This window comes from Oncorhynchus mykiss, chromosome 25, assembly GCF_013265735.2.
Source record: "Oncorhynchus mykiss isolate Arlee chromosome 25, USDA_OmykA_1.1, whole genome shotgun sequence".
Lineage (NCBI taxonomy): Eukaryota > Metazoa > Chordata > Actinopteri > Salmoniformes > Salmonidae > Oncorhynchus > Oncorhynchus mykiss.
Window position 1 is genome coordinate 41,722,605 of NC_048589.1, and position 17,085 is coordinate 41,739,689.

General features: G+C 42.8%; 1 protein-coding gene across 3 annotated transcripts in view; it reads left to right on the forward strand.

Annotated features, from left to right (window-relative positions):
* The window catches only part of LOC110505960 (ninein), a 59,785-nt gene extending 45,261 nt beyond the window's left edge, over positions 1–14,524 (forward strand). The window contains exons 25-29 of one of the 3 annotated variants that reach the window (XM_036962636.1): positions 110–241; positions 484–576; positions 3,340–3,438; positions 12,890–13,006; positions 14,164–14,524. In XM_036962636.1, the coding sequence (XP_036818531.1) occupies positions 110–241; positions 484–576; positions 3,340–3,438; positions 12,890–13,006; positions 14,164–14,391 (669 nt within the window). In that variant the 3' untranslated portion in view covers positions 14,392–14,524. Of the gene's footprint in view, positions 1–109; positions 242–483; positions 577–3,339; positions 3,439–8,180; positions 9,640–12,889; positions 13,007–14,163 lie in introns of those variants that run through there. The other 2 variants (XM_036962638.1, XM_036962637.1) reach the window with 2 other exon arrangements.
* The last annotated feature ends 2,561 nt before the right edge of the window (positions 14,525–17,085 follow it).

The window sequence follows — 17,085 nt, forward strand, 5'->3', positions numbered from 1 at the left end:
TCAGATCTGACTTGATGTCTCAAGATCTTTTAAGTTTGAGGCTTACGGAGGAGAGCGGTACACCCTGAGTATGAATAACTCTTTCAAACCCTGTATCATCTCCTCACAGCTGGAGGCAGCCATCTTAACCGCGAAACAGCAGGGCCAGTCCAGCGTGGGGAAGACTGTGGAACAGGAGAAGACTGCTCTGAAGAGAGAGCTGGACGTGATGCATCAGGAGCTACTCTCTGCTCAGAACAAGGTCATCTAACAGGAGGATCTACTTTGACACATGCTCTGATTGGTTGGCTAGCTAACGCTAGCTGATTGATTGTATCAATAGTATCAACCTGTATAGAAAAGGAAAGCTTACCTCCACATATAATTCCCAAGAAACTTGTATTCCTGAAGCAGTCAGCTTTTGACATTGTCTGTATGTAAAGGATGCGTCTTTCCTTGTTATCTGATGGTCTTGTGTGCCCGGCGTGATGGTGTGGTTTACAGGTGTGTGAGGTTCAGCGAGAGCTGGACAGTCTACGTCAGGAGAATGAGGGGCTGAAGACCCAACAGGCTCCACTACAGGCCTGGCTTCTGGAGGTCAGTTCTCTGCCAGCCTTCCCTAACTTCTCCCTCACTTGTACTCTGGACTTTAGTCTACCTGTCAAACACCTGTCCTCTTTTTTTTAAATGTCACCTTTCTCCCTCTTCCTTACTCTTCTGTAATCTCCTATATAAACAGTAAAAAAAATATATGTTTTTGTAACACCAATAATTTTCCAGAAACACTATAAAAGTTTGCCGGGCACTGGTGCCTCCTGTCCCAACCCACCTGTCTCTTTAACACAGCCTCTATCCATCTGTCTCTGTCTATCCCTCCTACCCTACATTATGTCCCCTGTCTCTACTCTCTCCCCATCTCTCTTTTTCTCTCATGTCTCTCCCCCGACTCGCTCTCCTCCCTCTGTCTCTCTCCCCCGACTGTCACTCTCAAACTAAAAATAGTTCCACAGGCAGTTGTTACAACAACAAGAAAATAGCTTCAATAGTTGTGTCCAGATACTGGTGGATTCAACTAATATAAGAATGGATGTCCTGATCAGAGATGTTCAGGATGTGAAGAACTGTTTTTTTTTAGGTCTCCCAGGGGTCAGCATGATGAGTTTAAACAGGAGAACGTAAAGATGACAGTAATATGTAAGTCATTGAGAGAGGACATCAGTTCTGTATGTGAATCCAATGATAGAGAAACCAGATTATCTCCAGGGACAACCAAGGCAGAACAACATGGTTGTGGACGGAATTGCAGAATCTCCACATGAGACCTGGACGGAGTCTGAGAACAAAGTGAGGGAAATGATCTTGGAGATACTGAAGGTGGACCACAGGAAGATTGAGGTGGCCTGACAGGACTAGAAAACCCACCACCGGCCCAGGTGACAGGCCCAGGTGACAGGCCCAGGCCGATAGTGGTCAAGTTCCTGAGGTTCAAGGACAAGGTAGCTGTTCTGGAAAGAGACGACAACTTGAGAGGAATGTACATCTTCCTCAACGAGGACTATCCTGAAGCTGTGCGCCAGAAGAGGAAAGAACTGATCCCAGACATGAAAGCTGCCAGAGCGCGTGGAGACATACACCCTCTATGACAGACTCATTGTCCACCTGACCTCCCAGAAGCCTGGAAGGAATGAGAGAACCAAGCCTATGGCTTCAATCCTGCAGTGCGCGCGCACACACACACACGCACACACACACACACACACACACACACACACACACACCAACTGTTTAATGTCTTTTTTTTCTATTGCCTCGCTTGCTCTTTTCCATATTGTCTCTGATCAGCTACCCAGGAAAGGTCTAAAAGATAGCCCATATCAATATATGTAGCCTTAGAAATAACGTTCATGAAATCAATAATAAGTATAGTCAGAAAATATTCAGACCCCTTCCCCTTTTCCACATTTCATGTTACAGCCTTATTCCAAAATGGATTAAATACAAAAATCTACACACAATACCCCATAATGACAAAGTAAAAACAAGTTTTTAGAAAATGTTGCATATTTATGAAACAAATACCTTATTTACATAAGTATTCTGACCCTTTGCTATGAGACTGGAGATTGAGCCCCGGTGCATCCTGTTTCCATTGATCATCCTTCATGTTTCTACAACTTGATTGGAGTTAATCTGTGGTAAATTCATTTTGATTGGACATGATTTGGAAAGGATGAGGTCTATATAAGGTCCCACAGTTGACAGTACATGTCAGAGCAAAAACAATGCCATGAGGAAGATGGAATTGTCCGTAGAGCTCTGAGGAAGGGTACCAAAAACATTATGCATCATTGAAGGTTCCCAAAGACCACAGTGGCCTCCATTATTCTTAAATGGAAGAAGTTTGGAACCACCAAGACTCTTCCTAGAGCTGGCCGCCCGTCCAAACTGAGCAATAGGGGGAGAAGGACTTTGGTCAGGGAGGTGACCAACAACCCGATGGTCACTCTGACAGAGCTCCAGAGTTCCTCTGTGGAGATGGGAGAACCTTCCAGAAGAACAACCATCTCTGCAGCACTCTACCAATCAGGCCTTTATGGTAGAGTGGCCAGACGGAAGCCACTCCTCAGTAAAAGGCACACGATGATATGCTTGGAGTTTGTCAAAAGCACCTTAAAGGACTCCCAGACCATGAGAAAGGTACAAGAACGGTGACTGTTTGAGGTTGTGGATAGGTTTCGTTTATACTGATAACAAGTTCCAACAGATGCCATTAATACAGGTAACGACGGGGAGGGGTGGGGGGGTACTGTAGATTACATTTATCTTGGCCAGGTCGCAGTTGTAAATGAGAACTTGTTCTCAACTAGCCTACCTGGTTAAATAAAGGTGAAATAAAAAAACGAGTGGAGGACAGAGGAGCCTCTTAAAGAAGAAGTTACAGGTCTGTGAGAGCCAGAAATCTTGCTTGTTTGTAGGTGACCAAACACTTATTTTCCACCATAATTTGCAAATAAATTCATTAAAAATCCTACAATGTGATTTTCTGGATTGTTTTTTCTCATTTTGTCTGTCATAGTTGAAGTGTACCTATGATGAAAATTACAGGCCTCATCTTTTCAAGTGGGAGAACTTGCACAACTGGTGGCTGACTAAATACTTTTTTAACCCACTGTGTGTAAATTGTTAAGTCTTGTCTGTTTTTTTCGTTGTGTCGGACCCAAATAAGACTAGGAGTCGCTAATGAGATCCTATCAAATCCTCCATCTCTTTCCTTGACTGTATCTGTCCTGTCTATCGCTCCTCTCTCTCCTGACTCCTCATTATCTCTTCTTCTCCTAACAATCATCCTTGTCTCTCTAGGCCCAGCTGGGTGGTCTGTTGCCCCCCTCCCCTCGCAGGATGCCTGGTGAGTGGAGAGGACAACACTGCGAGAACGACCACAACCCAGAGAACATACAGGTAGGAGAGATCAAGGCTTCCCATCACTTCCTGTAGCAGGCTAATCACCTCCTGTAGCAGGCTAATCACCTCCTGTAGCAGGCTAATCACCTCCTGTAGCAGGCTAATCACCTCCTGTAGCAGGCTAATCACCTCCTGTAGCAGGCTAATCACCTCCTGTAGCAGGCTAATCACACCTCTAACTGGAAATCTATCCTCAGATCTTCTTCTAGTTCCTTGAATCAATCAATGCAGCTGGCATATCTGGTGATCTACAATCTAGCACTTAGTATACAGTATCTTCACCCTCACGGTGTTCAACAGCTATTTACTGCTACTTTCACACTTTATACACTGTATTCTACAGCTCTTCATCATATCCTGTTGATTATGGGAATACCTGACTCTTCTGATCTGCATTGATTACACTCTGATGGGAACTGAACCACAGACACCTTGATTACATTATTATAGGAACTGAACCACAGACACCTTGATTACATTATAGGAACTGAACCACAGACACCTTGATTACGTTATTATAGGAACTGAACCACAGACACCTTGATTATATTATTATAGGAACTGAACCACAGACACCTTGATTATATTATTATAGGAACTGAACCACAGACACCTTGATTATATTATTATAGGAACTGAACCACAGACACCTTGATTACATTATTATAGGAACTGAACCACAGACACCTTGATTACATTATTATAGGAACTGAACCACAGACACCTTGATTATATTATTATAGGAACTGAAACACAGACACCTTGATTACATTATTATAGGAACTGAACCACAGACACCTTGATTATATTATTATAGGAACTGAACCACAGACACCTTGATTACATTATTATAGGAACTGAACCACAGACACCTTGATTATATTATTATAGGAACTGAACCACAGACACCTTGATTACATTATTATAGGAACTGAACCACCAACACCTTGATTACATTATTATAGGAACTGAACCACCAACACCTTGATTACATTATTATAGGAACTGAACCACAGACACCTTGATTACATTATTATAGGAACTGAACCACCGACACCTTGATTACATTATTATAGGAACTGAACCACCGACACCTTGATTACATTATTATAGGAACTGAACCACAGACACCTTGATTACGTTATTGTAGGAACTGAACCACAGACACCTTGATTACATTATTGTAGGAACTGAACCACAGACACCTTGATTACATTATTATAGGAACTGAACCACAGACACCTTGATTACATTATTATAGGAACTGAACCACAGACACCTTGATTACATTATTATAGGAACTGAACCACCAACACCTTGATTACATTATTATAGGAACTGAACCACAGACACCTTGATTACATTATTGTAGGAACTGAACCACAGACACCTTGATTACATTATTGTAGGAACTGAACCACAGACACCTTGATTACATTATTATAGGAACTGAACCACAGACACCTTGATTACATTATTATAGGAACTGAACCACAGACACCTTGATTATATTATTATAGGAACTGAACCACAGACACCTTGATTACATTATTGTAGGAACTGAACCACAGACACCTTGATTACATTATTGTAGGAACTGAACCACAGACACCTTGATTACATTATTGTAGGAACTGAACCACAGACACCTTGATTACATTATTATAGGAACTGAACCACAGACACCTTGATTACATTATTATAGGAACTGAACCACAGACACCTTGATTATATTATTATAGGAACTGAACCACAGACACCTTGATTACATTATTATAGGAACTGAACCACCGACACCTTGATTACATTATTATAGGAACTGAACCACCAACACCTTGATTACATTATTATAGGAACTGAACCACAGACACCTTGATTACATTATTATAGGAACTGAACCACAGACACCTTGATTACATTATTATAGGAACTGAACCACAGACACCTTGATTACATTATTATAGGAACTGAACCACAGACACCTTGATTACATTATTGTAGGAACTGAACCACAGACACCTTGATTACATTATTGTAGGAACTGAACCACAGACACCTTGATTACATTATTATAGGAACTGAACCACAGACACCTTGATTACATTATTATAGGAACTGAACCACAGACACCTTGATTATATTATTATAGGAACTGAACCACAGACACCTTGATTACATTATTATAGGAACTGAACCACCAACACCTTGATTACATTATTATAGGAACTGAACCACAGACACCTTGATTACATTATTATAGGAACTGAACCACCGACACCTTGATTACATTATTATAGGAACTGAACCACCGACACCTTGATTACATTATTATAGGAACTGAACCACAGACACCTTGATTACATTATTGTAGGAACTGAACCACAGACACCTTGATTACATTATTGTAGGAACTGAACCACAGACACCTTGATTACATTATTATAGGAACTGAACCACAGACACCTTGATTACATTATTATAGGAACTGAACCACAGACACCTTGATTACATTATTATAGGAACTGAACCACCAACACCTTGATTACATTATTATAGGAACTGAACCACAGACACCTTGATTACATTATTGTAGGAACTGAACCACAGACACCTTGATTACATTATTGTAGGAACTGAACCACAGACACCTTGATTACGTTATTGTAGGAACTGAACCACAGGCACCTTGATTACATTATTGTAGGAACTGAACCACAGGCACCTTGATTACATTATTGTAGGAACTGAACCACAGACACCTTGATTACATTATTATAGGAACTGAACCACAGACATCTTGATTATATTATTATAGGAACTGAACCACAGACACCTTGATTATATTATTGTAGGAACTGAACCACAGACACCTTGATTACATTATTTTAGGAACTGAACCACCAACACCTTAATGTCCATTTGCACTTTGGGGAATATAAATGTATGAAAATAGAAGTGAGGATTGAAATGCCTCTTTTTTTTTTGGGGGGGGGGGGGGTTCTGTAGCTGTGACATTTTGTCCTGGTTTCATCACCACACCCACTGCCTTGCCATCTTCATGTTTTCTCGTGTGTGTGTGTGTGTGTGTGTGTGTTTTGTAGTGTGTGTTGTAGTAGTGCTGACCCCATTTAGTTGACTGGTCGATTGTTTAGTCGATAGGCTGTTGGTCAACCGAGATTCTTTCGTCGAGCAGTCGCAATATATTTTTTGTTTTCATGGTGCACCAAACACCTGTGGAATAATCCATTGCGAAGGCCACTGAGATGGTACAGTCCATCACTCTAAGAAATTGCATATGGTTATATTATGTAAAAAATAAATAATGGTGCAACACTAATAAATAATATTATTTTTATAACACGTGTGCTCTCTCGCTGTCCGTGTTTCTAGAACATAATATTCTGTGTGCCGTAAAATTGACGACTTTCCCTTTGTTGCCATGTTAAGCAGCATGTTGGGATTGAGAACAGGAGGAGGCAGCAGCAGCGGAAACGAGGAAACAGCCCTTAGCCGAATTGTCAAAAAAAAATTGACGAGAGAGAATCCTAATTTTAATTTGTTCTAGAATCAATCAGTCTAACATGCTGCCCAGACCGCTCGTACGCATGTTGAGTTTGTTCACCCACACCAGACGCGATGAGGACACGCAGGTTGGAGTGTGGACCTCGGTTCAATCACCCACGTGGGTATATGCGCCTAAAAACCAATGAGGTGGTAGAGGCGGGACTTGCAGAGCGTCAAGCGTCACAAATAGAACCAAGTTCTCTTAGTGTTTTACACTGGTCCAAATGGTCAGAGAAAATATTGTAATCTAACAGCAACTGTTTGGTATAACGCTTCCTCCTCTACCCTCTGTTTACTTGACCACCAGTAGTTTCATGAACTTAAGTCAAATGTCTTCCACAGATCTGACTTCCCCCTCCGGAGCGTTCACCCGTTTTCCAGTTTGTTGTTCACGCCATCCACATCCATTTTGCTGTGTGTTAAGACGTTCGGGTTTCGTTATAATTTATTGACGTGGTTACGATGGGCTGTAGGTCAGGCGTCGCATGTACGCCAAGCTTACATGTTTTGTGTGAAGAGAGAGCGAGTGTTGAGGGAATAGGCCAAAAAAAAAAAATGTTCCTTAACAAATGAGGGATTTCAGTAACAAAACTTTTCAGTCCGTAACAAGTAAGAAACTAAATGGCTGTAACGAAGTGGCAGCTTCCGCACGGACAGGAAAATAAACGCTGTGCTGTGATGCCTTTTCTCTGCAGTAGGGAGGAGAGCGAGACGATGCGCGTCAGTCACACAGGCACTCGCTCTTCTTTTTTACCAGTGTGACCATCGGGCTCGAGTACATTTGTGTGATCAAATAAATATCAGACTAGCTCACTGCATATGTAGCTGATTTGATTCAAACACACAGGGTGTGCGTAAGTTTAAACATTTCGACCAATAGATTGTTCGTAAGAACAGGACGGCCTTCGTCGACCAAGATTATTATTGTTGTTTTTTTTTTGTCTGGGACAGCCGTAGTGTGTGGGGAGTGTACGTTCTGGGTTTGGTTGTGTTTTCTCTAGATTCACCATGTCTGTCACTTTCTATTCTGGTGGGGGTTGGTGCTCAGATTGCACAGCTAAAGCCGCAGAGTTAATTGCATAGCCCTGCCTTGAGAAGGTTAAAGGACTAGACTAGAGGCCTGGATGGGGGGGGGGGGTGAGCCCTGGTGAAGTGTACCTACCTTCTCTCTCCAGGGTGGTGCTGCAATGCCAGAACAGAGGGCCGCTCATGCCGACAGCTACCGGAGGATCGGTGGACTCTGACTGACAGCAGCTTGGCAGTTTCAAACATCCCCTAGTCTGGGTTCCTTACTTTCCGTCTGTCCTCCTCACCTAACTCCAGCCCCACCTGATTCTCCAAGACTCATCTCCCCTTAATTCCCCTTACCTGGTCGTTTCTAACTCCCTCCAAGCCTGTCCTCCTCACCTAACTCCAGCCCCACCTGATTCTCCAAGACTCATCTCCCCTTAATTCCCCTTACCTGGTCGTTTCTAACTCCCTCCAAACCTGTCCTCCTCACCTAACCCCAGCCCAACCTAATCCTCCAGGAATTCCCTGAATTTCCCCATATCCCACTTCGTTTGTTACTCTGCCTTCCGTCCTTATAGGAGATGACCAGTGATCTGAATGGGGTGTTAGATACAGCTCAGTGTAAGGGGGTGTGTAATGAGTGTATGCATCCACTAGGTGGCGTATGAGAGTAAAACAGGCTAGTCTTTTGTTATTTTCCTCAAATCAAAGTGCTTTCTTAAACTCTTAACAGTATGTGAACTGTTGAGTCAAAGGTTCATGAAATATGCTCTGATTGCAGTAGATTCCTTGTTCCAACAATGTATTATGTGAAATATTTTTCACTGTATTTCATATTGATATTTTTTTTTGCACTTAACCCACATCACCAATGTCAACTGATTTTTGTTTATCTTTGTCACATAGGATTTTAATAAACTTTTGTTGGTGAACATGCTCACCTCTCACTACAGGTACGAGTATATCTAAAAGTACTGTGGTTTATTGTGAAACTGGACCTGTTTAGTACCAACAGTATTGAACTGGACCTGTTTAGTACCAACAGTATTGAACTGGACCTGTTTAGTACCAACAGTATTGAACTGGACCTGTTTAGTACCAACAGTATTGAACTGGACCTGTTTAGTACCAACAGTATTGAACTGGACCTGTTTAGTACCAACAGTATTGAACTGGAAAGGACCAACAACAGTTTTGATTGTAAAACAAATGTACATATTTTTTCATGATATTTATCAGAGAGCTTTGATTCATGTTGCAACCATGTTATAGTATTGTCGCTATGGTTCCTCGGGATCTTTTGATTGTCCAGACTGAACTAATAAGATCCAGGTGGTATCAGGGTCTTCTAGATCATGTCAAACCACCAGTTTTATTCTCTATTGCTCTGTGTGCTTCTGTTTTCGTTCATTTTTATTTAAATTCACGTATTGTATTTAACTTTTTGTAGAATTCTTTTTTTTTTTTTTTACGTTTCTGGATCAACAAGTTGGAAAATATAATTTAATATTTATTCATTTGTTTTTATCCATTTTATTTAGCTGTGATGTCACTTTTTCGACAAATGCACTACGATGTATTTCACTGGAAAGAATCAAGAGAAATAAAGCATTTCGTTTTCGAGTTTTGTGTTCCGTGGCTGCCTTCCTTGGCGTTATATCACATGCTCTGACGGTTTCCTCTCTGATTGTCCTGTTGAAACATCTTTGCTATTGTAAGAGTACAGTGCCTTGCGAAAGTATTCGGCCCCCTTGAACTTTGCGACCTTTTGCCACATTTCAGGCTTCAAACATAAAGATATAAAACTGTATTTTTTTGTGAAGAATCAACAACAAGTGGGACACAATCATGAAGTGGAACGACATTTATTGGATATTTCAAACTTTTTTAACAAATCAAAAACTGAACAATTGGGCGTGCAAAATTATTCAGCCCCTTTACTTTCAGTGCAGCAAACTCTCTCCAGAAGTTCAGTGAGGATCTCTGAATGATCCAATGTTGACCTAAATGACTAATGATAATAAATACAATCCACCTGTGTGTAATCAAGTCTCCGTCTAAATGCACAGTCCAGACCTGAATCCAATCGAGAATCTGTGGAAAGAACTGAAAACTGCTGTTCACAACTGCTCTCCATCCAACCTCACTGAGCTCGAGCTGTTTTGCAAGGAGGAATGGGGAAAAATGTCAGTCTCTCGATGTGCAAAACTGATAGAGACATACCCCAAGCGACTTACAGCTGTAATCGCAGCAAAAGGTGGCGCTACAAAGTATTAACTTAAGGGGGCTGAATAATTTTGCACGCCCAATTTTTCAGTTTTTGATTTGTTAAAAAAGTTTGAAATATCCAATAAATGTCGTTCCACTTCATGATTGTGTCCCACTTGTTGTTGATTCTTCACAAAAAAATACAGTTTTATATCTTTATGTTTGAAGCCTGAAATGTGGCAAAAGGTCGCAAAGTTCAAGGGGGCCGAATACTTTCGCAAGGCACTGTATATTACCACATAGAAGACCAATCCGTTTTCTACACCTATTTGCCAGTTTTATGAGCAAGAAGCCATACTTTGTAGGTACTAAATGGCATGGGTGTTAGGCCGGAGAGGAAGTGCAGAGCCAGCAAACCGTGCCAATATATCCGCCAAACACTGGCTTCGAGGGTATTACTTTTATACAACGGGTTACCAACATATTCAAATAATTATTTACCTATTTTCATTCCTGTTATTTTGATACATTTATTCATAGCATTTCATCCTTCCACAAGATGTAGTCCCGAAACAAATTTATTTTTGCTACCCAAGCCGGCTGGTTATTCCTTCTATTGGTTCCGTTCCGTTGCCAGAGATGCGACCAAGTCGTTCAGTCTTTATGTTCTGTATCTACAGACGAGACCCAGTCATTCAGTCTGTTTGTTCTGTATCTACGGACGAGACCCAGTCGTTCAGTCTTATGTTCTGTATCTACGGACGAGACCCAGTCGTTCAGTCTTATGTTCTGTATCTACAGACGAGACCCAGTCATTCAGTCTGTTTGTTCTGTATCTACAGACGAGACCCAGTCGTTCAGTCTTTATGTTCTGTATCTACGGACGAGACCCAGTCGTTCAGTCTTATGTTCTGTATCTACGGACGAGACCCAGTCGTTCAGTCTTTATGTTCTGTATCTATGGACGAGACCCAGTCGTTCAGTCTTATGTTCTGTATCTACAGACGAGACCCAGTCATTCAGTCTGTTTGTTCTGTATCTACGGACGAGACCCAGTCATTCAGTCTTATGTTCTGTATCTACGGACGAGACCCAGTCGTTCAGTCTTTATGTTCTGTATCTATGGACGAGACCCAGTCGTTCAGTCTTATGTTCTGTATCTACGGACGAGACCCAGTCGTTCAGTCTGTTTGTTCTGTATCTACGGACGAGACCCAGTCGTTCAGTCTTTATGTTCTGTATCTACGGACGAACAAAAGTGTGATTCATGTGTGATTTTTAAACCATACGTGTTTCTTTTCCATGCCAGATGGTTAAACATGTCAGATGGTACATACAGATGGCTAAACATGTCAGCTGGCACATACAGATGGCTAAACATGCCAGATGGTACATACAGATAGTTAAACATGCCAGATGGTTAAACATGTCAGATGGTACATACAGATGGTTAAACATGTCAGATGGTCCATGCAGATGGTTAAACATGCCCGATGGTGCATACAGATGGTTAAACATGCCAGATGGTGCATACAGATGGTTAAACATGCCAGATGGTGCATACAGATGGTTAAACATGCCAGATGGTGCATACAGATGGTTCAACATGCCAGATGGTGCATACAGATGGTTCAACATGCCAGATGGTGCATACAGATGGTTCAACATGCCAGATGGTGCATACAGATGGTTCAACATGCCAGATGGTGCATACAGATGGTTCAACATGCCAGATGGTGCATACAGATGGTTCAACATGCCAGATGGTGCATACAGATGGTTCAACATGCCAGATGGTGCATGCAGATGGTTCAACATGCCAGATGGTGCATGCAGATGGTTCAACATGCCAGATGGTCCATGCAGATGGTTAAACATGCCAGATGGTCCATGCAGATGGTTAAACATGCCAGATGGTACATACAGATGGTTAAACATGCCAGATGGTACATACAGATGGTTCAACATGCCAGATGGTACATACAGATGGTTCAACATGCCAGGTGGTACATACAGATGGTTCAACATGCCAGGTGGTACATACAGATGGTTCAACATGCCAGGAGGTACATAAAGATGGTTCAACATGCCAGATGGTGCATACAGATGGTTAAACATGCCAGGTGGTACATACAGATGGTTAAACATGTCAGATGATGCATAAAGATGGTTAAAACGTCCGATGGTACATACATATGGTATATAAAGATGGTTAAACATGCCAGATGGTACATACAGATGGTTAAACATGCCAGATGGTACATCAAGATGGTTAAACATGCCAGATGGTACATACAGGTGGTTAAACATGCCAGGTGGTACATACATATGGTTAAACATGCCAGATGGTACATCAAGATGGTTAAACATGCCAGGTGGTACATAAATATGGTTAAACATGCCATATGGTACATCAAGATGGTTAAACATGCCAGATGGCACATACAGGTGGTTAAACATGCCAGGTGGTACATACATATGGTTAAACATGCCATATGGTACATACAGGTGGTTAAACATGCCAGATGGTACATAACGATGGCTAAACATGCCAGATGGTACATAAAGATGGTTCAACATGCCAGATGGTACATAAAGATGGTTCAACATGCCAGATGATGCATAAAGATGGTTAAACATCTGTATACCTCTTCTCCATCACCAGGATGAGAGGTCGATGATGATAATGATGAAGATGGAGGAGCGTATGAGGGAAATCGAACTGTCGCTGCATAACGTCAAGCTGCTTCTCAAAGAGAAGGTCTCTCAACTGAAAGATCAGGTACCGTTTAATCTATAGGCCAAATATAGGATTTACTATTAACATTATAGTCATTTAGCAGGCTTTTATCCAAAACAACTTTTAAAGGCGCAATTAAGGTTAGGTGCCTTGCTCAAGGGCACGTCAACAGATTTTTCACCTTGTCTGCTCTGAACCGGCAACCTTTCTGCTACTGGCCCATAACCTTTCTGTTACTGGCCCTCAACCTTTCTGCTACTGGCTCACAACCTTTCTGTTACTGGCCTCTCAACCTTTCTGCTACTGGCCCATGCCCTTTCTTCTACTGGCCCACAACCTTTCTTCTACTGGCCCACAACCTTTCTGTTACTGGCCCACAACCTTTCTGTTACTGGCCCACAACCTTTCTGTCACTGGCCCATAACCTTTCTGCTACTGGCTCACAACCTTTCTGTTACTGGCCCACAACCTTTCTTCTACTGGCCCACAACCTTTCTTCTACTGGCCCAGAAACTTTCTGCTACTGGCCCTCAACCTTTCTGTTACTGGCCCACAACCTTTCTGTTACTGGCCCACAACCTTTCTGTTACTGCTGCCCCTGTTAAAGCCCTCAGTCAGTGGTCTCTTTACTATGTTATCTCAGGATCTGTTATCACTTTTTCTATATTGGTTTTTACTGAGTGAGGTTACCTAGCAATTATTGGGACTTGGATAATGTCACGTGAGTTGTTTATTGAGCCCTCTGATAAGTTGTTATAAAATACATGTATGGAATCAAAAGTTTCTGGGCCAGTAGAAGAAAGGTTGTGGGCCAGTAACAGAAAGGTTGTGGGCCAGTAACAGAAAGGTTGTGGGCCAGTAGCAGAAAGGTTGTGGGCCAGTAGCAGAAAGGTTGTGGGCCAGTAACAGAAAGGTTGTGGGCCAGTAACAGAAAGGTTGTGGGCCAGTAGAAGAAAGGTTGTGGGCCAGTAGCAGAAAGGTTGTGGGCCAGTAGAAGAAAGGTTGTGGGCCAGTAACAGAAAGGTTGTGGGCCAGTAACAGAAAGGTTGTGGGCCAGTAACAGAAAGGTTGTGGGCCAGTAGAAGAAATGTATGATGACACAGTGTCAAGGTTAGACACTTAGTGACAGTTGCTGTTGTAAAAAGGGCTTTTTAAAATAAATGCGGTTGGTTGATGTTCTCACTCTGTTCTGTCTCTAGCACCACAAGAACGGTAAAGCTGATTCGTTGATCAAGGACCTGTACGTGGAGAACGCCCAGCTGCTGAAGGCCTTGGAGATGACCGAGCGGAGACAGAAAGTAGCAGAGAAGAAGAACTATCTACTGGATGAGAAGATCTCCAGCCTCAACAAGATAGTCAGAGACCTGAGTCCCTCACCCCTACCCACAATGCCCTACCATTTCACCTGTTCCTCACACTCCACCTGAGCCCCTCACCCCTACCCACAATGCCCTACCACTTGACCGGTCCCTAAGACTATACCTCACCCCTACCCCCAGTTCCCTCACCCCTACACCCAGTCCCCTCACCCCTACACCCAGTCCCCTCACCCCTACACCTAATCCCCTACACCCAGTCCCCTCACCCCTACACCCAGTCCCCTCACCCCTACACCCAGTCCCCTCACCCCTACACCCAGTCCCCTCACCACACCCCTACACCCAGTCCCCTCACCCCTACACCCAGTCCCCTCACCCCTACACCCAGTCCCCTCACCCCTACACCCAGTTCCCTCACACCTACACCCAGTCCCCTCACCCCTACACCCAGTCCCCTCACCCACAATGCCCTACCACTTGACCCTTTCCTATAATAACACATTACATTTTGTAGAGCGCTGTTCATTTCCAGACGTAAATCCCAAAGCTCTTTACAGAGAAATCATCCAAAGAAAATAAGCTTTAGTGAAAGGACGTAAAAACATTAGGTGAGACGTTAAAATGCTTCACTTTATTAATTCAACCATTTAAAAATAAAAAACTTAAAAAACAAGCACACACACAACATGAAAAAGCCATACATGCACATGAGTTAAATCATGGAGAATAACACACAATAAAGTGTGGGACTTATTTCCATTGTGGTCCTCTTGAAACAAGATGGCTAGACAAGATCCAACACGGTTGAACCCAGTATTACAGCGAGATATGAAAACAAAGGAGAACAACCACATCTATCTCATCGTACACAAGACACACGGAATAGCAAAGGAGGCCACAAGGACGGAACCATACAACTTGAAACGACGGACAACACAACATAGATGACAGAAAGTGAAACACCGTTTGAAGAAGTGTTTTTCCCACGTTTCTTTGGGACTGCAAAGGGAGTCTTGGAGCAATTGACCGGAGTGAACCTGAAGACTGTTTGTGGCTGAGGAGTTCACCGAGTTATTGGGGACCAGAGGCATTGAGGGTTTTTGAAGAGTATCAGGAGGGTTTTTGAAGAGTATCAGGAGGATTTTTGAAGAGTATCAGGAGGGTTTTCGAAGTTGGTTTTAAATTGGGTGGGGGTAGCCAGTGGAGGCTAGAATGGGGGTGATGGGGGCAGATCTCCAGGTTCCTGTGCGGGGCGCTGTTCTGCACAATCTGCATCCTGTGGATGCTTTTTGAGGGGGAGACCATCAAGGAGGGCATTGTAGTCATCGAGTCGGGAGGTAACCAGCAGGTTTGGAGAGAACAGGTGATGTTTCTCAGGTGAAATAATACATTTTTTTTTGCGGAGAAAGTGAGGGGTCCAGAAAGTAGGATGGAGTGGCCGCCAAAGACTACACTCTACCTGAGCCTACCTATGCCCTACCTGAGCCCTACCTATGCCCTACCTGTGCCCACCTGTGCCCTACCTCCAGTCCCCTAGCATTTCGCTACAATCGTAATAACATCTGCTTACCATGTGTATGTGACCAATAAAATTTGATTTATTACCTATCAACTGGTCCTAATGTAGCAGCCAGGTGTGTGCTAGACAGGTGTGAGCTGAACATGGATGGAACCATGTGTGTCTTTGGACGGAACTACAGCATTACACTACCATTCCAGCTACTGGCATACCCAAGGCCCAATACTTGTACATTACAGCATTATCATCTACTCTGAGCGATATACTACAAAGCAGGATCAATGAGTTCGCCGTCTAACTTTGATAAGCAACCAGAAATAACTGTTGATTTTATGGTTGATAAAAATAAAAAATATATAAACCTAGAAATGTATTTTTTTGTTTGTTAAATAAATGAGACCATGCCCATTTTCAAGCTCATCTTTATTACAAAATAAAACGTTATATCAGAATATTTAGGCAACTTAGCTATCTGACACTGATCCTGCTTTGTAGTGGACCTCTCTGGTCCTGTTCTCACCAGTCCACCACCAGTCCAACACCAGTCCAACACCAGTCCAACACCAGTCCACCACCAGTCCAACACCAGTCCACCACCAGTCCAACACCAGTCCAACACCAGTCCACCACCAGTCCAACACCAGTCCACCACCAGTCCACCACCAGTCCAACACCAGTCCACCACCAGTCCAACACCAGTCCACCACCAGTCCACCACCAGTCCAACACCAGTCCAACACCAGTCCAACACCAGTCCAACACCAGTCCACCACCAGTCCACCACCAGTCCACCACCAGTCCAACACCAGTCCACCACCAGTCCAACACCAGTTCAACACCAGTCCAACACCAGTCCAACACCAGTCCACCACCAGTCCAACACCAGTCCAACACCAATCCAACACCAGTCCAACACCAGTCCACCACCAGTCCAACACCAGTCCAACACCAGCACTTGCTTTACCACCGTCAGTGAAGTATTACCCCAGCATCTTCTTAGTCTTTTAAAGTATGAAAACATTGCAGATGTTTTTATTTGAATTATGACATTTAGAAACGTTTCAAAGTGCTGTTGTTTTTTTAAAGTGGAAAACTTGTGCTTACATAGCAGCTTCCATGCATATCAAATAAACTTTTAATTTAATCTCCAGTTTTGGAGCATTTTAATTAATTCTCATCGTACTAGCTACGGGACAGCTCTGAGGGCTATTCTGACGTTTACTTATTGTCAGTTATTTACATATTTACACATTGTACTGTATGTCTCACCTACCTCTAGAATA